Consider the following 26,010-nt stretch of genomic DNA (forward strand, 5'->3'; position numbering starts at 1 on the left):
TGACAAGTCATGATAAGCCTGGCACATCATTGTAAAATGCCTACAATGGACATACGGTATCAGCCACAGGATATGTGGGCAAGCTGAATTGAGTATTCAAGATATTTCCAGGTTAAGGAAGGGAAATTGCAGCAGAAGGACAACAAATAAATAATGCTAGGATAATGTTTCAAATTAAATTGAAACACTGGCCACGTGTAAAACAACAGCAAAAGTGTGAGTTAAATATTAATCAAATTAGGGCGTAAATGATATGCAATGTAATGAATCCAGGTGATATGAAAGTGTCGATCGTGATCAAAGGACAATGGTGCCCCGAAAATGAAAGATGTTTGAAAATACACATTAAGGTGCCCGAAGGGGGAACCGACATTGAAAGATATCGTAAAAATGTTGTGAGGGCACACCGAAAATTAAAGATGTTATAAAATGAGGCGCAAAGAGGCAGCGCCGAAAAAGTTATAGGTCTGACTCAAAATAAATGTCCGTGCATTACTTTTACTTCATATCTGCCTTCAATCTTTTCTGGTTTTTTTTCTGTTGCCTTTGGTTGGAATTTTTATACACAATGGCAATTCAAAGCACTGTGGTTTGTTTATGTCACACTAGTGCTCACCTTTTCTTGAAAAACATAAATTTATTTCAACAAAGTCGCAAATAAAACAAATCTACATAACTGTGAATGCGTTAAAATGAAAATGCAACTTGTCTGAAAACGTGTCATTTAACTACAAAGATCATCACATAAAGACATTCAGGATGCATTCTTCTCTTTCAAGTCTCACAAGCCTTGAAAACTTTGTGATAAAATCTTCAGCTTTGTTCATCATCTTAAAAGTGAAATATAATGTATTCATCCATGAGGAAAGATAATATTCTAATTGCATAACATAGGATTGAAGGGAAACTTTAATCCCATCAAGAGTAACCGTATTTCGAATATTCCAAAATTTGTATTTTACAAAGGAAGTAGTACAGTAAATAATGTCAGATGTTGTGTTATTATCATTTTCGATTCTGAAATTGCTAATCTTTTGATATTTTTTTACTGTAATGAAGTTATTTGCACTATTATAGTCCTCCGGCCTATGTGCTAAAGTCATTACCGAAAAATACATTTCACTCGCAAAGGAACAAGTGAAAATATATGAATATTTAAGTTTATACAGTATCCATTGAAGTTCACTTCGTGCTTTGAAAGCGAAATAAAGAAATTTGCTTACTTTGCGAATAATCTCTTTGGACTAAATTTGTAACAAGCGTGTAAAATTTAGAGAAGCCTGGAGGATTGTGATAAACGATGGGTATGTATTTCACTCTTAAATTATGATTTAAGGGACAAACCAATGGAATTCGTCCTCAACAGTTCTATGGTCACATAAACACACTCTTTATATTCTAGGTAAATTTTCGTGTCTCCCTTGTTCTATAGCTAGGCTGTGTCCGGATATACGAAATGAAGTCAGACAGAGTCTAAAAACAGGTTTCATTGAAATACAAAGATACTTTTCAAAACAAAGAGAAGTTTTATACAATGAATATGAGGCAAGTCCATTATAGTTATCGATTGTGTCGTGCCAGTTTTGGTATCAATATCTTTACATCGTTGTCTGAATAAGGATAAAAACAATGCCTCATTCCCTACTCCCTGATTGTACCAACTTTAAGGAAAGCCGTAAGAAAATAAAACTTGTCTGAAATTTGCCCAGCAATCTTTTCTATTTCAGCCATGCAATATTGGCACCGACAAGCATGATATATGTGTGTTCAAGTTTTATGTAATAGCTTAAACCAGTATTTTACCATTCTAGGCAATCTTAGTGACCCAAGTGTTGGTCTGCCAAGCTCACCTCTGGCTGCTACATCAATGACATGCTTTTGGCGTAATAAATACTTACAAAACTTCACATGTACTTTTTCTAAATGTTTGCCTTCAATATACCCCAAATCTCACTGCAATAGGCCCTAACTTAAAATAGGCAGTATCTTTGTGTCGAATATTTACAACAAACAGTGATTGCACTGTCCCTTAAATTATGTAACTTTGAGTTAAGTGAGAAAAGAGCTTTACAGGCTTGATCTGCCGATACTTCTTGCGCTTTGTTCCACATACCGCTACAAGAAAAGACAACACCCAAATATTTTAAATAAGAAACAACACCTATTGCTTTTCCTTCATAGTACCACCTTTTGTAGTTACGAGGTGGACCGCCATTTCTGAAAACTACAATTTTTGCTTTGTCGAGTTTGACTTTCGTCTTGTACTTCTTACAATACATCGACAATTGGTTTAACAATCTCTGTAACTTAATTACACTTTCAGCAAAGAGCACCAAATCATCTGCAAATAATATGTAAAAAAGTTTAACCATACCAAGAGAGTACCCTTCAACCCATGTATCTCATTAATACTCTTCATAGATATCACTTAAAAAGAAAGAAAATAAAAAGGGCGAAAGGATACAGCCTTGCCTGACACCAAAAGGACAATTGAAAAAATCTGTCATACCATCGCTACCAAGTACACAGATAAGCTTTTTGATGTTGTTACAGTGCTCACCATTGTGCACGGCCCTGTCAATGGCGCCCTCAACGAAAGCAGTTTTATCGTGACCTATGACCCAACTAAATAGGTTGATCGATTTACAAGGGAGACTGAGGAAACAACGCGGTACAAACCCGAATTACAGTTGAGCTTGCCCAGATCTCATAGCTTATACAAGCTACAAGGTAACCCTTTATATTTTAGGTTATTTCGTGCTCAATGGATTGGCTTGCTGCACGTTCTCGTACATTTTGTTCCTTCCAGCCGAGACATGCTTGCTCTGCAGTGCACAGTGCTTGCGCGGGTCGTTTGATTTTAAAAGATTCAAACAAGTACAACTTCAGTCAAGTTGTTTTAGGCATATTTTGTGATCTCCCCTGAGAATCTTTGCACAGCACCGCTGTATCAAAGTCATGTAAACTACACTAATCCCCATCCTTTCACGAACGAGCTTGTCATGAACTTGTACCTAAGGCGCGGTGCAGTGGCAGTTCATCATCATGGCTGGTTGATCATGGATGGAGCTAGAAACGGATAGAGCTCCATTCCAGTATACACATGTGGGGGTGCAAGATCATCATGCCACAGGCGCTCGGCTCACGCTACAGTCTACAGACAGTGACACGGGCCCGTCTTGCATGTGATTGGTATTTTTGTTTTTGTATAGCCATACTCGACGGCTCGCTTGCAGGACGTACCTCCATGATGATGCATACATGACACTTGAATACATGTCCACACCATTATAAGTTATTGAAACGTATTTCAAATCTCAACACTCGCCATGTGTATTCTTCAAATTCGTCAACAAACACCAGCCCTGGATCCATGGAATATGGGCTGTCTTTACAATCAGACTCTTAATCAATCAATCAATCAATTGTAATTATAGTATACTCATCTCACACAAGCAGAGAGAGAGTGTGGTATATGATAGATTCCAAAACTGGACAAGGTACATGTACAAAACTGAACACTTTCAAGACAATAAAGTATCCAAGTTGTACAATAATAATAATAATAATGCCTTCCGCAGCACTGCCATGCCCGATCTATAGAAAAAAAAGGTGAGTGATGTGCACCAGCTGCAACTCTGAAAATGGCTGAAACTGGTGCATCAACGATTACAAATATAAGGATCGAATAACCCTCCACCCCTCCCTACCCTTCTGGTAACTGCACAGAATTATGTCCTCGGGAATGCTGCTCATCACAAAAAATTAAGTACTTGCCATTTTATATGTGTGCTCACCAGTGTTTTCTATGTGTTGGGTCATGATGGTGGTGGAGAGGGCATGAAATGTCGGAGTGTGAAAACAGTGTCTGCTACACGTTCCAGCAATGGATCCAGGGCAACAAACACATGCACTGGAGAGAACTTGAATTTCAGCAATAAGATTCGGGAAATAACGCTCATGTACAAGCCCCTCATTCACACAGTACTTCCCTAATTCACACAGTGTTACTTACCTGGAGGTAGCCTACTCTTGCTTCTTGATCATAATTGCGTTACACTAACCAAATGTCAATGATACTTTCGCCTGAAAACAGCCGTTTAACAAAACACATTAGGCAATATGGCATCTTCTGCAAGATGGCAGCAGGTTTCAAGAAAGCGTCAGTCAGAAGCTGTCATTTTTAAACCTCATGTATCACTGTACATCATTTGGTTGGTGTAGATGGAATTGTTTATGACCATGGAACAAGACTATGTTGAGATTTCTTTGAAGTATAAAGGGAAGATTCACTGCCTGTGCGACCATTTCTGTACATAGCAGATCTGCTGTGCAAAATTTCTGTGTATTAACTCTCAGGAACAACACAAAAGAAGTATGCATCATGCATGGCCCTAGGGCTACAATTATTGCATCTGTAGCCAAAAATTACCTTTCTCAATATTTGTCTCAATATGCAGGTCTTTGATTATATAGTATACTGTTACAGGTATTTGTGTGTGTATGTATGTATGTATGTATGTGTGTATCTACCACTATGTATGTATATATAGCCCAAACTGCATGAACCAGAAAATGAAGTGTTTTGTTACAGTCCCCTCCTTGTGAGGAGGGACAGTGGTTCCATTGAAGCAAAACTGGTATTCCCTTGAAACATGCAAATGTCCTACTGAGAGATGTCGTCTCTTTTTTCAATTTAGGACATAATGAACTCACCGGAGGATAGTACAGCCGTGGTGCGAATCATGGGAGAATTTAAAGATTACATCAATAAGGACATTGGTAAGTCTAAATTCATGTAGTTAATAACTATCAGCGCAGTACTTGCATACTATGGGGAAACCTTAACTCAGAAGTCTTCATATCACAGTACACATTTGAAGCACCTTTTCCCTGTGTTGGAGTTCAAATGTTATGTGAGTATGTTGTCTTTCATAATTGTGTTGGATTTTCAATGTGGCTTGTCTTGTAGTGTGTATTGTTTGCCAATTAAATAAAGTCATATTGCATAGAACTGAATTGAATTGAAAATGGTTGGTTTTAGTCAACACAACATGAACATCCACCATGATGGCTTCACCTGAACTGTCCATACCTTTGCATCATAATACTAAAAGGCAGGTCAACCCTCCTGTCACAAAAATTTGGTCTTTAGGACGGTGGTCATTTGATCAAATAATCGGGGTTCCTCTCCAAGTGGCAAACATGTCACCAGTGAACTGTAAATCCCATGGATTGAGCCCTTCTGTATTTGTTCACTTGGAGTCTTCACTGACTGATGAATGTCTCTTAATGATGCCGGCAATTATACCAGCCAATAGTTTTCAGACGCAAAGTAAGGCATACATTGTCTGATGATTAGTACCACATGAAATTTAATGTGACAACCAAATCCATTCAAATCACCAGTCACTCAGGTTAGCACTCCTTATGGCACTGGCTAAATGCACGGTGTTGAACAAAGTTTCACATTGTGCTTAATGTGTACAGAGCTGGGACCACTTTATAAATACACCAGTTAGTAATTTTTTTTTAATAGCTCCCTAAATCCAGCAAAACTACTAAATGAGAAAGGATGAGACCATGGGGGTGAAAAAGAGACCCACTGTTTTTCAGTTTAACTGAATACATGTAGGTTGTCCTTACTGATGACTTCATAATGTAACAGAACATAACAAAAGTTACATACTGTTAATAAACTAATAACTCCTGCCCATGCAGTTACTTTTTTGCAGGTTGAATTTGTGGAAAGGCTCATGTGACCCTGTGACTTCTCCTCAAAAAAATGTGACAAGTTCAAGTTTGAAACAGCTGCCAACAGCTTCTGTTACTGTGATACTTCAAGATTAAACATCTCATAACCACAAGATTGTCAATGGTCATTGAAAGGATGACATGTCGAATTGTATGAAACTTGTCAAAAATAATAAGATTAGCATGTTCGTCAAAAATTGAGCATATTTTCAGCTCGATTCAGTCTGAATCTCAAGCAAACTCAGGTTTATTTTAATGTACGATTCTAGCCATATATCTACTGTTATAACATGGCACATGTTTTATTGCGATTTCAGAGGTGTACATATACGTGTGTGTGAAATGTTTCCTTTCAACCAAAGACTCTTAAAGATATACAGTCACCTGTTCAAATTTTGCCACAGTTACCATGGAAAGAGAAAATCTAACCAATCACAGATTTTAAGCGGATGGCCGCTTTTTAAAAACAGCGCCCTCACATGGACATTTTGAATTCCAAGGAACGCCCCTTTGACCATATTTGGGCATATTTAGATTACAGGTGACTGTATACCTTTAACCAATGCTGGTTCTCCAACTTTGTTTTAGAAAAGAGAAGAATGGAAAATATGATGCGAGAAAAGGAGGCCGAAATTTTGGCAGCCAGGAGCAACGTCACAATACTGGAAAGTGAAGTTGAAGATATGAAGACGGAGTTTCAAAGACAACAGCTGGAGTATGAAAAAGACCTGGAAAAAATGAAATTGGAGAGACAGGTAAAGTGGTTTTTAGGAGAGTTAAGGTAGTATGTGCCACCAAAGTGAAAGACGTACAACTTTTGCTCAAACTTTTGTCAAGGAATATTTCTACAGTTCTCTTTCAAAATACACATTAAAGATCGGGAGTCACCATGCAAATTTTGGTAGGAAACCAATTACCCAAGATTTACTGATATTTGAAATTCAAAATGGCTGCCATCTCTGTGTTAACTCTAAGAGGAAAAATACAGTTTTTGGTTTTTGAAAAACTAAGATGGTGAAAATATTTCTTGCACCAAAAGCTTTAAAATGAACCGCCACAAGTGGTAGATCAGAAAAGAATTGTAAAAGTTTGAGAGTCAAAATTTGTGTCCTGTAGGCACATTCTATCTTACAGTTTAGGTGGAGGGGAGTGTGCAGGTGAGGCATGTTTCAAATTAGTCGTGAAGTGCTTGCTGTTCAGGACAAATTCAATATGTTCCTCTTTGAATATAATTTTCTGTAAGTTACTGCTGTACTTGTTTAGAACTTCTAGAAACAGATGTCAAAAGTTATCCAAATTTCAGAAAAGTATTAAAAGACACCACATTTCATTTATCTACATGCCCGTCATTGTAGCTCTCCACTTTTTATTGCTCAGAACTCTGTCACCTGTCGTAATGATTCAAGTAACCAAAGATTGGTCACAAGTGAGATAGATTTCATATCACTAAGATTTCTCTGGAAGCAGATTCCTTGAATCTAATCTGACCTTTTTCAATTCTCATTACAACTTAGTTATGGATACTGTTGATACTTATACACTGTAGTATGGATAAAGTTCAAGCATATTAAATATCATGGACTGAAACTCAAGTTTTTAAGCTTCTTTTAGGCAGGACTAAAGAACACCAATGATCAGTTTGACAAATCAACATAAATCTAGGGGGTCAGTTTGACAAATCAACATAAATCTAGGGGGTCCAGTTCCTTCAAAAAGTTGTAGGAGGCCCCTTAAGATTACCTTAACTTTTTCAAATGGAAGATTGGTTCCAATCTGTCATGTGCACTTTGTTTTACTTTGCAGCGAGATAAAGAAAAAGTAACAGAAATGCAGCACAAGATGGAATTCCTTGCCAGACAAGAACAGAGAGCCAGACAAGAGTGTGAAGAGTACAAGAAACTTGTCGAGAAAGATAAAGTCCATTTTAAGGAAAAGACCCAGGAAATGAGACAAGAAACATTGCGTTTACAGTCACAATTACACGAAGTAAGTATCAGGACTTGATCAGTCATTTCGTATTTTCTCAATGAACAGCTTTTGTAGATGCTATAAAGAGGATAACATTAGCCTGAAGGTACATGGCGTTATTATACTAGTATTTGTCAGCAGACCTGATGGAACTCTAGATGCATTTGGTATTACACCAACTGATTATATTTTCGGTCTTAAAAGATTTACAATGATTCAATGCTATGTCCAGGAATATTATAAACTGTTCTTACATTGATATATGAGCTCAAGACAATTTAAATTTTAATCACATGTTAGAATTTGTAAGTTGGTACAGGTTTTTCTCCTTTTTTTTGTTGATGATTAAATATAACTTTTGCCAACACATACAGGCTGAAGAGATAGGAAGGACAGAGGCATCCCTGCTTAGAAATGAACTTCTTAAGTAAGTTATAACATAGTATATCCCCATCAAACCTTTGATTTTCCGTGTGTTTCATCAAGTATTGTTCCTGAGACACATGTACAACATAAGTTGTGGTCTTTGACAAATGCATTGAATGAGGTAAAACTTACATTACAGTCTTTTGTCATGGATATTTATTGATCATACTTCAAAAACTTAAAGGTCAGGGACTTGATCCCAGGGATCAAGTTTGTTTTAGTCTATAAGAGGATTGTGGAATGTCACAGCCTTTTGTTTTCCATTGAAATTTTAATCTAATATGTAGCTTTCCCTGCGAGACAATCTGACACTGGCAAGCCGTTAAGGTAGTTTGCGCCTTTAAAGTAAAAGACAAACTTTCACTCAAATTTCCTCAAGGAATCTTTCAACCATTCACTTTCAAAATAAAGAATAAAAATCAGGGTCTCTGTGCAAATTTTTGAACTGTGGAAACAAATTACCCAAAAGTTCTCGATATTTGAAATTCAAAATGGCCACGATTCCTGGGTTAACTCAATGGAGAAAAATAAAATTTTCGATTTTCAAAAAAACTAAGATTGTGAAAGGTTTTTCCTATTCAAAGAGCTTCAAAATAAACCCCCACAAGTGGTAGATCAGTGAAGAATTGAACAGGTTTGAGAGTCCAAATCTGTCCGAGGCGCATCCTACCTTAATGCAACTCAGAGTGTTGCCCACTGTGACCCCCACAGAAATAGTCATTCTGGTACTTGCGATAAAAAATCTTTGTAGTATGCAATAATGATATTGACTCAATTGTAGGCAAAGACATTATACTGATATTAAAGCTGCTGTCTTTAGTCACCTTGTTCTCACATCAGTGCTTATTGTCACTTACTGCTTACATGTATGTGATTGTAATTCTTTGTTCTCCTTTAAAAGTTTTGTTCACGCATAAAGTTTGTACATGTACATCATAAAACACCTACCCCTCAAATACTTAGTACTCTCATTTTTTTTCACAGTACAGACTAGACAGTAAACTATTCATTCACAGTCCATACTGGATAGAAAAATATTAATTCCCAGCCCAGACTAGACAGTAAAATATTCGTTCACAGATTGTCCTGAATAGCAAAGTATTCATCAACAGTCCAGACTAGACGGTAAAATATTCATTCCCAGTCCAGACTAGACAGTAAAATATTCATTCCCAGTCCAGACTAGACAGTAAAATGTTTGTTCACAGTCCATACTGCATAACAAAATATTCATTCACAGTCCAGACTAGACAGTGAAATATTTGTTCACAGTTCAAACTAAAGACAAATATCCATTCACAGTGCAGATAGGAGGGTAAAAATTTCCTTTGCTGTACAGACTAGACAGTAAACTATTTGTCCAAAGTTCAGACTAGAGAGCAAAACAATGTATCTTTCCCTTTGTGTTGCATAGGAGAGAAAATAAGATCAAACAATTGAAATTGGATGTGGAACAAAGCAAAGCAGAGTTACAACACAGCATGAGGTAAGTTACACGTACTGATAAAGCTCTTGTTAAGTTCTGTGCATAACAGTTGTCTCAAATGATTGGATGATTGTGTTGCAATAAACAGGGAATAGATACATGTAGGTACATGTACATGTGTATTCACAAACCAGGAAATATATGGTGGTACTTGTGCACATGCACAAACATCCAGAAATGAATTTCAAAAGTTATGGTATTCTATGCAGCCGTGTCTTAACAAACAAACAAACAAGCGAACAAACAAATAAACAAAAAGATTGCAAAGCTTTATGATAACATTAAGTAAAACAAATACATGTTTTCAGGTACACTGCAAAATACAACACATGATTGTATGTACGTTTTGTCATCTGACTGAGAATTAGTCTTCTGTTGATACGGGAGACATTTCGATGGATGAATTAGTTTACCGTCTACACTCTTATAGATATTTGTTCAGACACTTTCAGTAAAGATATTGTCATCAAGTTTGTGTAGTCATTCATCATGTTCTCTCCTATTCCTTGTAAACCCATCTACACTCACCACTGAAAGCCATGGCTTCAGGCCAAACCATGATGGTGAAAGAGTTAAAGTCCTCATCTCTGTATTTTTGCACATATGAATGTAATAGAATCTTGTTCAATAACATTCATAATTTCCAAAATGTAGTTTGGTTGTTTACTTGTACAATATTAATTATTGTTCATCAAATCTTAAGTCGTGCAAAATCAACTGCATCCAGAAAAATCGTGCTTCATATTTACCATGCATTGTCAGCATCATGTGTGGTTCAGCTCAGGAAGCACAAACCGACACATAGTCACTGACTCCGTTGTCAACATGCCACCCAGTCCAGTGTGATATGTGGGGCACATTTTGCTGAAAACTGTCTTCATAGTGAGATCTGGATTCTAAGTGAATGCCGACTCTTATGATCTGTGTATTCAATGTGCACACCTGATGTGTGGGGAGCATTTCAAATGGTAGGAAAGGTATGAGAACCATTTCAATGCCTGGAATCAAAGAAGTGTGAAAGGCAGTTGTATTTATATTTAAGGTAGTATGTGCCTTGAAAGTGAATGACGTAAACTTTTGCTCAAACTTTCCTCAATGAAAATCTCAGCCATTCTTGTACTTAATCAAGAATAAAAAGTCAGGGGTTGCCGTGTAAAGTTTGGTACTAGAAAAACAAAGTGCCGGACATTTGTGGATTGTTGAAATTCAAAGTGGTCACCACCCCTGTGTTAACTCTATGGGGAAAAAATAAATTTTCATTTTTTGAAAAAGTAAGAGAGTTAAAATATTTCTTTTCCAAGAGCTTTAAAATGAGCCCCCACAATTGGTAGATCAGAAAAGAATTGTACAAATTTGAGAGTCCAAATAGCTGCCACATGTCTCTGAGACACACTCTACCTTAACCCTTTCACCACCATGGTTTTTCCCCAACCCAGTGTTATGCGGGGGTCATTGTAGACCATTTTACGGGGCATTGGGGCTGAACAGCTTAAACATTTCTTACTTATTTGAAAAGCTTTCTTGTTTTTCGTCAGACGTGCTGTTGAAGCAGCAGGGTGGAAAGGTCAGGTTCGTCAGTATCAGGAACAAGCCCTAGCAGCCGAACAAGTCGCCAAGGTACATGCTACAGTGTAACAAAGTTCATGTAACAATCAGTTGTTGTTACGTGAACCATTATGTTGTTTGGGATATTAGAAATTTCTTTCCACTTGTCAATTGTTGTCTGTTCAGGATGATAGAGTGCATTGAGGCAGTGAGCTATAGCTTTGGAAGAAGCATCCTCTTTCATGCACTGCAAGATGAACAAATTTGTCTCAGAATCTTACAGTACTTCACATGTATGTACCATGATCTACAGCTTGCGTGAATTAATTTTAAAACATCTAAAGAAGTTTTAAATTTTCTCCAGTTAGTTTTTGTGAAAATAGAAACTTGAAATTTTTACTTTAGAGCTGAGACACACAAAATGTTGGACGCTTTTGAACTTCAATAAGTCCAAATACGGTACATGTGTCATATCAGCTATCAGGTATGAGCTTCTCTATTCCCAAAATAGGATTTTGTGAGTGTCAGTTTTGACCATTAGTTACGAAAAAGAACGGTGTTGGAGAATAGAGCTTACGCAAAGAGTACATGTAGCTAAAACCGCAAAACTTAATTTACTACTCTATATTATTTAAAAAAATGGTGTCTGTTTAATCTTTGAGTGATAAATGAAGGAATGAAAGAGTTTATTATGATATTCATTAGTGGATAATTGATTACGGCTTTGAGTCTTTGTGTTTGTCGTAATAATTTCTCACATTTTACTTACTGATAAGAATGAAGGAAACTCTCTACTGGCTGTAATCCACTGTTATAACAATAGATACCAACTTGTGATGACAGCTTTTTTTCTTTTTGCAAATTCCTACTCCAGGAACTCAAACATCAAGTTTTGCAACTGGAAGAGGGTGCTGTTGTGGCAAATGCTATGAAGGATTCACTCGGAAAACTGAAAGAACTTGAAAAGGAAAACCGGAGACTCCAGGAAGAAAACAAATATTTTAGGTACTAAAATGACCAAAGTATGATTTGTTGTCATTGAATAAACATGCATGTACAGTTCTTTTACTGGTTCCATGATGATGCAGTGCGTGCTAGGGTATACAAAGCTTATGTTACACATAGAACTCTTTAGCCGTAGGGTACACAATGTAGAACGCTATGGCAGATTACACCCTGACCTATATTTTCATTGCTGATGGTTAGAATATACACTGTAAACAGGGCATTATTTTGCATTGCAAACTTGTGTCATTCTTCTATAACAGTCCTTTGTACAACACAAATCAGTATGTTTTTGTTGTTTTGAGTGTAATGCAGTGCGGGATAATCGGGAAAAGGTCAATTGGATATTCATGAGAGAATTAGCATATTGAATATGCATATTACTGGTATAGTGTTCTCAAATAAGTAAATGTTTTCCCTGCATAAATGTATGTCAGTATGGGATGTCAAAAAAAGATTTGATGGCCCATAAGCAGTGTTGCAGCCAGGAATTTAAACCAGGAGACACTGTGTCCCATCACAGTTTATTTTTGGGGACATTTTGCACATTTTTGGGACAACATACATCAGGTATCAATCAAATTTTGTATTATTTTATAGCAAATTAGTTTCATAAAGTAAAATTCAAGCTAGAGGGACCACGTCACTATGCTTGAATTTCAGGCAATTGTAGCAACATACCCTATCTGCTTCCAATCAGAGCTTTGTCGGAGTAAAGCAAGTTATTTTAATCAGGCGCAGCATTTTTTATTACGTTTAATCACTGCTCCAAAAGTACACAAATGTAAGCTCCAAATAATCATGCAAAACAAAGGTAATTGTCAGTAACAGACTACACTCATTGAACACAGTTGACTTATGGGTGTGCGTAAGGTGACCCGCAGTATGCCAAAATGCGGGACATCAGGTTCCGTTTTCAGGACAGTGTCGCAAGGGCGCCTCCTGGCTGCAACACTGCATAAAACTGGTTTGCATTTCCAGAGAGACCAATGAAAACACCACATTACTGAAGGAGAGATGTAAAGGCATGGAGAGCAAACTGAACAGAGCAGAACAGCGCATGGCTGAGATGTCGAGGCTACAGATAGAAAATGAAGCTCTGCAAGAAAGGTTGAAAAAGTGGGAAACATCGGACACTGATGGTACTGGAAAGCCAAGGTTTGCTCTCTTTTCTCCGCAGTTTGTTTTGGCAAATCTAGTATTTGATTACAGAAAACTCAAAACCACATTCATCAGAGAGGAACATGAGATTTTTCAAATCCAACAACGTGTAAAAACGAAATCACTCACCATGTCACAACTGTTATTGGTGTATTGGTATCAGAATATTTGAGCATTAGAGACAATTTTTCATCCATCTGTGCTTGTTTGCTTCTGTTTATGGATGTGTGTATGTCAACCTGTACAGTTATATTTCTATGTACATGAAATGTCCACACATTATGAATCACTATATTTCTTCAGGGCCGCGTATCCTCAAGACACAGGACATCACAGATTTTATTCCTCATTAAAAAATGCCCGAAAATCTATTCGAATTACAGATCTCCATATGAGTTTAACAGACAGATAGCTGAGCTCCAACAACAGAATGCATTACTTCTTGCCAATGCCAGGTTAGTCATATTTCGTAAGAAGGCACATCCAGTTTGTAAGAAGGAACATATTTCAACAAGATGATGGCGTAAAAATTGAGTACGGTATAATTTGTGTCATCCAAAATTTGGTTTTTATGTTATATTCAGCTTTTAAACTGATACAAGTTGAAAATGGTGAAGTTTCAAGTCTATGGCCTATGCTCCTGCATACAGTAGACACTACAGATGGTGTTTCCACACATATACATGGATGTGATTTGAACAATTTGCAGTGTTCTCACCAGGCCACAATTCCAAAACATTCTCATGTACATTGTATATTTTTGTTCCGTCACAGATTGTTCAGCTGTGTGTACCAATATGGGCATGCATTTGAAATTATAAATCCCCAGGGAGCTAGCAGTATTAAACTGCTAGCACTTCTTATGTATGACAAGCTTTTACCCTGATAGCTGCATGATGGTGCAACAATCAAACTCAATTATTGCTAGATTGTGGGTCCTAAAATTGGGAATTGTCCCTGGGAGGGCCCATGCACATGTTGATACCTGACATCCCAACCAATATATATATGTATTTTTCGGTCAGCAGGACAATATGTTCAACATTATTTTTTTGTGAAAACACTGTTCATGGGTTTTGCACGACTTGCCCATGGGCAAAGAATTCTACGTCCCTCTTTATGAAATGAACAATGCCATAAATGATATGAATAAATCTTCCAAGGCATGATTTTAGAGGATAACTGAAACTTGATTGACAGCAGAAGCAAATAAGGTATCTTGATCTTGTGACAATCCTAGCTACAGAAACAGCTTCACAAAATTCTTAATATTACCTTCTCCCGTATTCCTTTCAGTTCACCTGCCTTTGAGCAGGCATACCAGGCCACTGCCAGCAAACTCTCCCAGACAGGACAGCAGCTTATCGAATTGCAGGAGAAACACAAACAGCAAGAAGATCTGGTTAAGAGGCTGCAACGTAGATGCTTGTTAGTAACAAAAGTGAGATAATCTATGGATTTATTTCTCTGATTTGCTGCTCTTTGTTTTCCTGATAGAATCTCTGCATCAAAGTGATCTATTTCAAATCGCAATACACTTGCATGTTGTGCACATACATGTACATGTACTGTGCTGGTCTGATTATAACACTCTGCTTGTGTATAAGCCCCCTCCAATACTTTCATGGGACTTCGAAAATACTTTTCTTGGTATATAAACTCTTAACCCAGTTATACTCAAATATGGAATGGTCAAGAGTGTATAATGGCTAAAATTACTTTTGAGATCAAGATGTTAAAGCAATAGGACATTGAAGGTTCTCGTGACAGCATCGTAAGGGAAACGGCATGTTTTTCCATTACCTTTATGGTTCTATGACCCTCCATCTTATCCCTGTTACCTAAATAGAATAGTCAAAGCAGTTATCCTTTCATCTGTGAAAGGTTTTTACCGCTGACTATTACAGTTTTCACTGCTATGTTGTGGTTTTCACAGATTGCTGACTGTTTGATCTTGGAAAGTTATGTTGATTTTACATACGGCCAATGCATGTTCACAGTTTATACTATGCTTTGATCGGCAGTATACATGACGTATTTGTTCCATATTTACTTTTTATTTCAAGATATGATATGCAGGGATTGTGTAATTAGTTTGATTTGAAGTAGCAATATAAAATATGTGTCATTTGAGCTCTTAAATTTTTGCAGAGCTTTGTTCTATAGCTATGGTTGCCTGTTCTTTAGATTACAAGTTCTTGTTAGCATATTTTGTTGTCTTTACAATTTCTTTGGATGTAAGTGGATTTTTGAAAGTGATTGAATGCTCCAGTGGTGTTCAATAATTGTACATACATTAGCATAAATTAAGCATGTATGGCAGATATGAGGATGTGTAGCTTGAGTATAAGCCCCTCCCCCAGTATAGCCACAATTTTGTTTTTCTAAACTAGGTGGTTATACTGTGAAGAGTGCAGAGTATGAATACACTAGGGGGCACATTGATATTTATGCTGAACCTTTGACGAGTCGTGATTGATCACTTCCACCTAACAGAAATCTTCAAATGCTGTACACAAAGAATCCTCTCAGATAGATTACAAATTTTATACAATTGAATGAGTAGAAATGCTGAAAACAGCAAATCAATGTTCACTGATTTCGTAAAAGTGCTCGCCTTTCTCTTTGGTATGTTAACGTATCTGTATCAGGTAAACAAAGAAGAATCTGCTGTTCACAAGCAGTTACCCTTGCATTCTTAGAGGCATCAGCATGCACATGTATGTTTGAAATACTGATAAGAATTTTGCTGTCTCCATGTCAAACTAATATGAAAGTTTCAGTGTTTGGTCGCTAGGGTCCTTATACCAACTTCCTGTTTTACTCTTTTTGGTTAATTATTTTAATTTTTTGGATAAAGGAACGTGATAGTTTACGCCAGGTGTTGAATGAATACGACAGTGAAGTGACAACGACCAGTTCTAACTCTCAGTATATAACCAGGATGCAGCAAGCAGAGGAAACTTTGCAGACAGCTAATAGACACATCGAAAGACTCGAGGTGAGACCCTTTTCCCTTGTTTGCTTGTCAGTATGTTTTCCTCCATTTTATCAAAAATTATGTCTGTCCCATACAGTACAGTTAAATGAGTTGCTTGGGCCAGTTTCACATGACTTCATTCTTGTTTTACCCCGCGTTCACAAATTTAATGCACATGACGTATGGAACAATAGAAAAGAAAACGATGGACCAGGGAATTATGAGGCATTGTTTTTGTGAAGTTCTATTTGTAGATGATGAGAGCTGAGCAGACACCAATCAGGAGTCAGGAACATCTAATGCTTCAAGCTTCCTGCAGTAGCATTCTTTTACGGAAAGTGTATTAATAACAATTGTTTACAGTGTGTAAACCTAGAGATAATTATTCATTATGAATAGAGAATATATATGCACCTCAGGATCTTTCGGTATATACATGTACATGTAAGGCATGAGCTTTCATGATTTGAATTGTGGGTAATTTATGAAAGGGAGTCTATACAAGGTTACCATACATGTTCCTGCCATCAACCCCTGAAATTTTCCAAGATGAAAAGGTTTTCTTGTGTTCATTTTCAGATGTTATCATTATTTTGGTGTAGGGTTTGAAATTTAAATTTGTCAGGAAGCATAATTTATTGAGCAGTTGATATTTTTGCCTCTCTCATCTCAGCAAGACATGAAAGCAGCAGTTGAAGATGGTAGTAATGCTAGAGTTGCTGCAAAACAGGTAATGTTTGTGTAAGATAGAGTAACCTTAAATCATCCAGTAGTGATTGTTATGACATTTGTGCAATAGGGCTGTTTATTACACCTCACGTATTATCCAGGTTCTGTGATTGGCTGAGCCTCACTCACGTGATATAGAACAAAAAGTGATAGAACATGGCTCACTCACGTGATATAGAACAAAAAGTGATAGAACATGGCATAGGTGATATAGCCCTGTTGCATGCACTGATACAGCCCGCTACCACGTTCTGAAATACCGCGAGTCCTTTCTGTGCGTCCCACATCATAGCGTACATTTGCTTGGCATTTTCTGTAAAGCGATGGCTTTTGAAAAGGTACAAGAATTTAACTCCACCTGAAGTAGACGACATTTAGTACATTAAACGAGATAAGCTTTAACAACACTGTCTTTGTTTTTAGACATTAATTTAAGTTGACCTTCAACTTCATGTAGCATTGCAATCGAGTAACAAACAGAACGTTTCACTGTAGTGAGTCTTGATCGACACTTTACTGCATTCAGAGCAAAGTTTTGAAAACAAAAGTGTTTGTTCAGTGTAATAAACTTAATACACGCGCTAGTACAGGCAAGATCACGATTTGTTGCCTGCCCTTGGGCTGGTGCTCATGACGGTAATATTGATGATACCCTCACCTTCAGCTCGGGCATCATCAATATTACCGTCATGAGCACCATCCCTTGGGTGGGCAACAAATCGTGATCTTGTCCTTGCTGGCGTGTGTTATCATTTAATTAAACATCCTTTTCATTGTCAGTTCCATGCCTGTTTGGTCTTGCCATTCAAAGGTAACAGTTAGTTTTATCATGTTGCCCTACAGGGAAACCAGGATAAACAAACAAACAAGAACAAAATACCAAAAAAATAAGCAAACATAAGCAAAACAGAAAACAAACATAATAACACACAAGCAAAAAACAAATAGAAAACCAACCACACAAAAAAAAACCAACCATCCAAACAGTAACAAATAATAAAAAAACACAAAACCTAAATAAATAAATAAATAAATAATAAATAAGTAAATAAATAAATAAATCTAAGAGAAACTATAAATTTAATATGAATTGAAATAATTGAACAACTCATGCAATATATTCAAGATGCGATATCAGTATCACTACCAACTAAACTCCCACAAGGGATGTGACTTCATGGCCACCCATGCCATGTCATGATTAAAGATATAATTTTATCCAACCGCAGCTAAGATGACAGTCTCTCTGCCGATGAATAAAATTCTGTACCAGTTTGAAAGAACTTGAAGGGAGCTCACATATTCACCATTGAAATGAATGCATGATCAGTAGGAAGATTAAATTTATGGGGATTTCTGAGGTTGTGTGCATACCATTTCTTGCTGATTGCGCTCTTCTGCATGCAACGTGGCAACGCTTAAAATTCTTGGGTTGCTTTTTGCCGTTGTGAAACATGAGTCCTTTGAAATCATAAATGGGCCAATTGTGTAACCTGTATTAGAGGGTGTAATAGGTTATGCAAATGACCCATTTACAATTTCAAAGAATTGAAATCGCCCAATGGTAAAAAGCAACCCTTGAGTTTAAAACGTTTTATGCAAAAGAGCAGAAGCAGAAGGAAATGGTACTGACATGACTCTTAAAGAAATTTACTTTCTCACTGATGTTGACTCGTTGCTCGGCAACTTGTCAAAATACAGACACATCACCTGAATACCATATTGCCCAATCTTTGTGTAATAACCCCTCAGTATCAACTGCTTGTTTTAATCATTTTTTCTCTTCTCTTTTCATCTGATCAACAGCATGAATTGAAAATTGGACAGCTTGAAATGCAGATACACGCGCTCAGCTCAGCCAAGGAGAGTGGTGCCACTCCAGCCAGCTCTAGGGAGCTTCAAGATCTAAAAGACAGAATACAACACCTTGAAGAAGAAAATGTCAAGCTAGCGGAAAGAAATGAAAATCTAGAAGCTATATTTGAACAGCGAGCAATACAAGTAAGTAATTGTAGGTCCCAGTAGTCACGACTTCATAGGGTTTCACTGGGATGACGTCAGCATCCAGTTTTATCATCACATCACTGGTATACCAATACTCTAGCAGTCTTAGCAATTATTTGTGATTAATTTAAGATAGAACGTGCCTCGGGGACAGATATTCGGACTCTCAAACTTGTACAATTCTTTTCTGATCTACCACTTGTTGGGTTCATTTTAAAGCTCTTGGCGTAAGAAAACTTCATTGGCTTAGTTTTTCGAAATTCGAAAATTTTATTTTGCTCCATGGAGTTACGCAGGGATGGCAGCTATTTTGAATTTTAAATATCGGTGAATCATGGGTCATTTGTTTCTTTAGTACTAAAATTTGCACGTTGACCCCCGATTTTAATTATTGATTTGAAAGAGAATGGTTGAAAAATTCCCGAAGGTAGGTTTGGGCAAAAGTTTGTCTTTCATTTTCAAAGTGCGTACAACCTTAATTCATATCATTATCGACTCCCATCTACCTGGTAAGTTGTCTGAATTTCCTAAATTGCTACAATATGAGGGCTTCACTTTCATCAAATTGCAAAATTGGCAGGCGTTCCACAAGACTGTTGAGAAGGCAATTCTAAGAATGACTTTTTCAGCCTCAGATGTAAGTATTGATATATGAGTGATTGGTCTGCCAGGTTTATATTATCCTCTGCAATGTGAGGGAGGACTTTGGTATTCAATCAAATCTTTGGGGAGAAGTGGTGATATTGTGAACCTAATTTGCAACAATGACAACAATGACAACATAGACAAATGAAGTGTCAACTGAAAACGAATATTCAATAATGATTATAATAATGGCTGCATTTTTCTAAATTTTGCTATGTTCATAAGGAAAAAAGCAAAATGATGATAAAGTATGTAGTACAGAAGTGCAGAGGCCAAACATAACCACACATATTTAGAATATCACCATGTACATACATACCAGTAGGATTTCCTTGGAAGATTGCAAAAGTTGGGCACTTTGGAGAAAACACTGCAATGTGGGTCATTTTATCTGTCCATCAGTCGTATTATCAAGCATAAATACATGTAAAAGAAACATGAATACACTTTTCAACGCATCTTTCAGGGTGACTTTGACCCCACTAAGACAAAGGTTGTTCATTTTGGAATGAATCCAAGCGCCATGGCAAGGCAGAAACGTGCTGAAGAACTGAATCAGCTCAGAGAAGAATGTGAAATACTCAGGAACAGAGTCAGAGAATTAGAGGAAAGTGGAGCCAGTATTGGGGGAGAAAAAATGTCAGAGAAATTTGCAGAGATGTCGAGCAAAGAAGTTGAGGGTTAGTACTGTTTTAGTTTTGTGTGCTTTATGAACACAATGGTGATAGGATATGTTTACATACATGTACAATTAAGACTAGATTTTGTGTTTAATTTGCATGGCATTGAAACAAGTAACCACATATCTTTTTCACTGTGCTTGAGGGTGGGCTCATGTTTGAAGTTTAAGGTGTGTAACACTGCATGTTTAATCATCAAACAGTGGGCAACTTTGTGTCAAAAGTCACCTGAAAGGCCCCTAATACTTGAAGAGTACTGTAAAAGCAGTTCGGCTTGTTTACACAAAGTGTGTTTGTTAGTCTCATTTCATTTTGTATCAATGACACGGTGTATCAACTAACATTCATATACAACATACTGTACCTAAAGTAGTGTCATAATCAGAGGTAAATGACAATCATAAGATGCATGAGTTGTGTTGGTCCAGAGTCATCATTGACTGATCAATGGTGTTTGTTGCATGCCAACTTCTTGGCACTTGTATCATACATTATTTGAGCCACTATTTTCTCATAGATCTGAAGAAGGAGTTGAAATCCTCGGAAATGAGGAATCAGCGACTGAAGGAAGTCTTTTACAAGAAAATCCACGCCTTCCGTGAGGCCTGCTACCAGCTTACAGGTTACAAGATTGATAATCCCAAAGAAAATAATTACTCCCTGATGTCAATGTATGCAGAGAGTAGTGAAGATGTCCTTATGTTTCAGGTGGGTTAACAATCATGGGTAAGCAAATGGGTAAGCATACCCTGCTTGAAAAAGATACTCAACCAACTAAATACCCATCCTTACTGTATGTGTACAACTACAGGATTTTCAATAGAATGTTTTTCAGAGAGAGGAATGTATTTTACAAACAGAGAAAAGCAGGGTAAAAGGTCCAGTTTGGCTTGTACAAGAGAGGGATAGGATTTTCCTATCATATGACATTGAAAATATTTCACAAATTTTGGTGCCCTTACGTACATTCTGAAAGAGGCACTCCTAAAAAGTATGTTATTTTCAAAGATAACAGATAGCACTCAGTATTAATAACAAACTGCTGCTATTTTGTAATGAATAATGAGATTATCAGGAAAAACAAAAGGGTACAATGTAAATTTGATAAAAGTAAGATCCAGTCAGGACAGTTTTATCAAACCTGTTTGCCGTATTTTGATATTCATCCTTATGCTTACCTATATTTGCAAAATGCTCATAAATCAGGCATTTGGCGAAAATGTTTTGATGGGTTGTTGCCACTTTTGCAAGTCCAATCTCATTCTTACCCTTTTCATTCTACCACAGCCTTTTTAATTTACAGCACCTAACACTAAATGTTATCTGTCTTATCTCACCAATTCACCTTAATACAGTCCATTTTTCTCATTTGATCAGCTTTCAACCTTGCCTCACAACTCAACTCCCTACATCCTTAATTGTACCTTATTATCCTCGTCACCCGTTTTACCTGTTCCATTTGTCACCATAGTATTGTTATGTGCACAGCCTGCCATACCCATCCCATTGACGCCCATATAAGCCATCCATTCTCTTTACTCTTTCCATCCAACATGCTACAAATTACTCCATTCACCCAAGTGCGATCATTAGCACTAATCTTACCTTGCATAACCTCTCCACCAAATCTCACGCCATCATATCTCAACCTTACTTCATACGACCTATGTTACAGTACACTGTACCGTACTGTCAGGATTATGATAGAACCCGATGGCCTCCCATATCATTTTCAGGGACACTTAAGTTATTTTAATGAGTGATGCGGCATATTCTGCGGCAGTACCTATCACGAGCAAAGCAAGTGAAAAAAATATACAGCATCACAAGGTAAAATAACTTCATACATGTTTGCCTCAAGAATGCTGCGCGAGGCCATAGGGTTCTGTTATTATTACAAATGTTTGTTTAATTTCGCAAAAAGTGTTGCAAAGTCTATGAATATGATATGATAACATTCCATTGAGCCTACGTTCTATATATGAGGTCTGTGATTTGCTGAGCTGACATACAGGCATTCATATGTATATTTTCTGTAGAGATCATCATCTGCTCATGCCTGAGTGCTCTCAAGTGTGTTCTATAATGCACAAAAAACCACAATAGGGATAGAATACACACATCACATATTTAGACACTTTATTTCAGAAGAAAAGTTGGGGGTTGTATGGCAGAAGGGCCCGAACGTGCGAGGGCCCGTACGCCGTACGACCAAGGGCCGCAAAAGCCGTATCAGGGCCGTAAAGGTTTTATCATATACCTTATGGAATAATAAATGTGCAGTTTACATAATATTCAACATTGTTTAGGCGATAAAAATGCATGCGATACAAAAAATTCTTCGCCATTTGTGCCAATTTTTCATAAATCCGATAGCCGCTTCCCGTCGCAGATTGACATACATAATGACGTCATTTGTTTACCTGCAGAATTCTAGAATGGGCAGATTAACAAACATACTCGTAAGTGACAAACAGAAATCAAGGTGTAGAAAGGACAAAAGGGTGATGTCAATTTATTGTAATTTGTACTGAACAGGCACGCACTTGATATACACATGATTTCACTAGAATTTAAAAATAAAAGCCGACGTCACCGCCGCGGCTCCACTGTTGCCACGGGCAACTACGATCTGAGCAAGCAGATGTTTTCCTAACCCTGCGCTTGTTTTGTGTACGAATAAAACGTTTGCGGATAGCAATGTGCGTAGCAACCAGAATTGAGGTAGTTCTGAAATGCAAGCGATTGCCCATATTTGGGCACCAAGCTGGGGCGTGATACGTAAAAAAATGAACGGATCTAAGGGCGCTTTCCCCATAGCTTCACAGGGGCACGTGAATATAGGTATATGATAATACATGTATATAAATAAAGACACAGAGATTACTTTGTTTTTTGCTGATTTGCATATCAGCTTGAAAAAATATTGGTTTCATTTTTTCACATGCAACATGGAATACAGTGATACATATGTAATACAATAATAATAATATAATAATAATATATAATACACAATCCATCAAGTTTATTTTCGTGAGAAAATATCTCATTAGATTCGGGCAGGCGTATGAAGAAAGTCATAAATACAATAACTCATCATTGATCATACATAGACCCTTTCATCAGATTATGGCTTGGCTTAAATTGATTGTTATCAGTGGTTTGTGTGGACTGTGTACAGGGAACTGGGGTCGACCAGGTTAGGAGAGTATCAACTATACTTTGCTTCTTTAATATATAGAATAAGTTAAAAACAAGTGAACGAGTAAAGATTATTTTAAGCAGTCATGAAATTAAAGAGTTTTGAGCATGTTTTAAGCATGTATATAGCTTGCAAAAACATGATCAGTACTTTATGAAAATAAGCTGCAGGTTTTTTAGCCCTCAATGTTGGCTTTTAAAGATTTATGCAGCCAGAGCATGGGGATAAAGCAACTAATAATGCAATGTTTTCTTTTGTTATCATTCAGTCAACAGATGCAGGGTCGTTCCAGTTGCTAGAGACGACGTTTTCATCAACATTGAATGAAATGATTCAACAGCACTTGATAAGATTTGACAGCATACCATCATTTCTGAGTTCATTGACCCTTGAACTCTTCAGCAGGCAGACCATGGTGATAACATAAAACAGTAGCCACAGGTGACAACACTTAAAATTGATATCAGCAGAGCTCAGAACTGTTTTACCAAGAAATTTTCTTGAAACCATTTTCACTCATTAGCAGTTTCAGCTGAATGGCTGACAATACCATGTTCCACCTTGGCACCACCTGATTTGTGTTTCTTTCTTATAGTCTTCAATGGGTTGGTTGAACCTTTGTAGAGGGAAATGGGAGTGAAACTTTAGAAGGCTGCATCATGCTAAAACAATTGAATAAATTCAATTGAATAAATTCACCTCTGTGCTGTTTTGTCTATGTTTACAACTGTTGTATTACAAATTCTGAGCCAGCATTATCGGATTATGGATTGGTATGATTGTGATTATTGATAATGCATTGGTTTGGTCAGCAAAATGTTCAATATGAATATTTACTATGAAAGGAGTACCTTATTTTGAATTGGTGAGAAGGAATGTAGAGGTTGGTATGGTATGCTCCTGAATAGCCCGAGCTTCCTCTTGTCCATCAGTAAACACTTTTGTAAATCCTTTCAAAATGACATTGAAGCAGGCCTTTATGTTGCAAGATGTCTGGTATGAGTACCGCAGCAATTACACTTAAAGCCTGGCTCGAAATGGACCAGAATCAGGATTAATGGCAAGTTTGAGTGGGTGTTTTGTGGCATAGCTCTGCATAATGAGTCTGCTGGTAATGGTTGCGATCATTCGCATTATCTGCGTTATCTATTTGCTCCCAAATTACACTGGACTAATATAGTTATGTACAGACTTCACTTCCGGGTTCTTTTCAATTATGCCATTGTAATACTCGAAAGAAAAAAGAAGAAAGAAAGAAAAAAAATATCAAGTTCATCAAACAGGAGCTTGCTGAGTTGATTTACTGAGGTTTAGAGGTCATGTCAACTTTTATTATAAAAATGATTCGGCTACTGGCTGCCATATGTACATACTGAATTGGTGCTGTACATAGTGAAAATAATCATCAAAAAAGTAATAAAGATATAAAAATTGTTAATAACCCAAAATTGGCAATTTCGTGTGGTGAAATCAACAAAATCAAAACATACACATTCTAGACACATAAATTCAAGGGACAGATAGAGGAACATCTCAGGGTTCCGAAACAAATGCGTCAAAGGATAATTTTGTCTCAGACATAAGTGATCCAGCTTTGTCTTGCCATGGCACACTCCAAATATTAATTGCAAAAACACTATATATAATTAAACACCAGCAAAGAACATACAAACAACATAAAAAGCACAGAAAACAATATGTGTGTAGTGTTACGTGAGAGAAAAAAAGGAAACTGTGAACTCAGCAATTTCCTTTTAAATTGATATGTATTACAAAAAATAAAACTAATCACTAAGTCAAGGGATAGAATACAAACTGTAAAAGTTTACAGGCAACTTACCTCAGCTTGGACAGCAGCAGCACAGATCTCCAGAGTTTAGTCAGACAGCGAGACGGACCATTGGGTGAATGAGCAGTCCTTGGCTTACAGGCTTGAATGCAAAGTCCACAGTAGTGCAAAGTCTGCAGTATCAATCCAGTGTGGCAGTGAAGGTCTTGAAAAGTCTTGGAATTAACACTGCAGGAATTTCCAGTCTTGAAGTAACACATCAGAGACTGAATCCCAAATGTCTGACTTAAAACCATGCAGCCCCACTATTTATACTTAAATGGTTATATAAGAGAACATAAGAAAAATCTAGAACTTCTATTGATATGCTTAATTACTGCTCTAAAATATCTCCACTTGTGACCAATTGAATATACAGAAAGTTGTAAACATGACTAATTGACTTCAAGGTCATGAAGTACAGTGACCTTAAGAATGTTCTAGAGTAATTAAACTCAGGTCATAAGTGGGGTAATATGACCTAATAACACAACCTCTCTTCAAAAACATTTTTCGAAGATAAATCTTTCTTTGACAAAGGTGTTTTATAAGTTTATACATTAATAAACTCTAAGTATGAGAGAGACAATCTGCAAT

The 26,010-nt window shown here is 37.0% G+C and overlaps 1 protein-coding gene across 1 annotated transcript; it reads left to right on the forward strand.

The window, feature by feature from the left end:
• The first annotated feature begins 2,623 nt into the window (after positions 1-2,623).
• LOC139120060 (mitotic spindle assembly checkpoint protein MAD1-like) lies at positions 2,624-24,293 on the forward strand. The gene is made up of 17 exons (XM_070684089.1): positions 2,624-2,730; positions 4,701-4,782; positions 6,343-6,509; positions 7,558-7,740; positions 8,097-8,149; positions 9,563-9,634; positions 11,170-11,251; positions 12,054-12,184; positions 13,166-13,342; positions 13,729-13,800; positions 14,642-14,786; positions 16,206-16,346; positions 16,999-17,055; positions 18,861-19,055; positions 20,170-20,383; positions 20,901-21,091; positions 23,854-24,293. Exons 2-17 carry the CDS (start codon positions 4,707-4,709, stop codon positions 24,010-24,012), a joined length of 2,115 nt encoding a protein of 704 aa, XP_070540190.1. The 5' UTR covers positions 2,624-2,730; positions 4,701-4,706; the 3' UTR covers positions 24,013-24,293.
• The last annotated feature ends 1,717 nt before the right edge of the window (positions 24,294-26,010 follow it).

Source organism: Ptychodera flava, chromosome 20, assembly GCF_041260155.1.
Source record: "Ptychodera flava strain L36383 chromosome 20, AS_Pfla_20210202, whole genome shotgun sequence".
Lineage (NCBI taxonomy): Eukaryota > Metazoa > Hemichordata > Enteropneusta > Ptychoderidae > Ptychodera > Ptychodera flava.

What these genes read in the sequence shown, in the direction of transcription:
- LOC139120060 (XM_070684089.1), top strand. Translation starts at nt 4,707, where the DNA reads ATGAACTCACCGGAGGATAGTACAGCCGTGGTGCGAATCATGGGAGAA. An exon ending in TTACATCAATAAGGACATTG is followed by an intron (nt 4,783 to 6,342) that starts GTAAGTCTAAAT and finishes ACTTTGTTTTAG; the next exon opens with AAAAGAGAAGAATGGAAAAT. An exon ending in GAAGAAAACAAATATTTTAG is followed by an intron (nt 12,185 to 13,165) that starts GTACTAAAATGA and finishes TTGCATTTCCAG; the next exon opens with AGAGACCAATGAAAACACCA.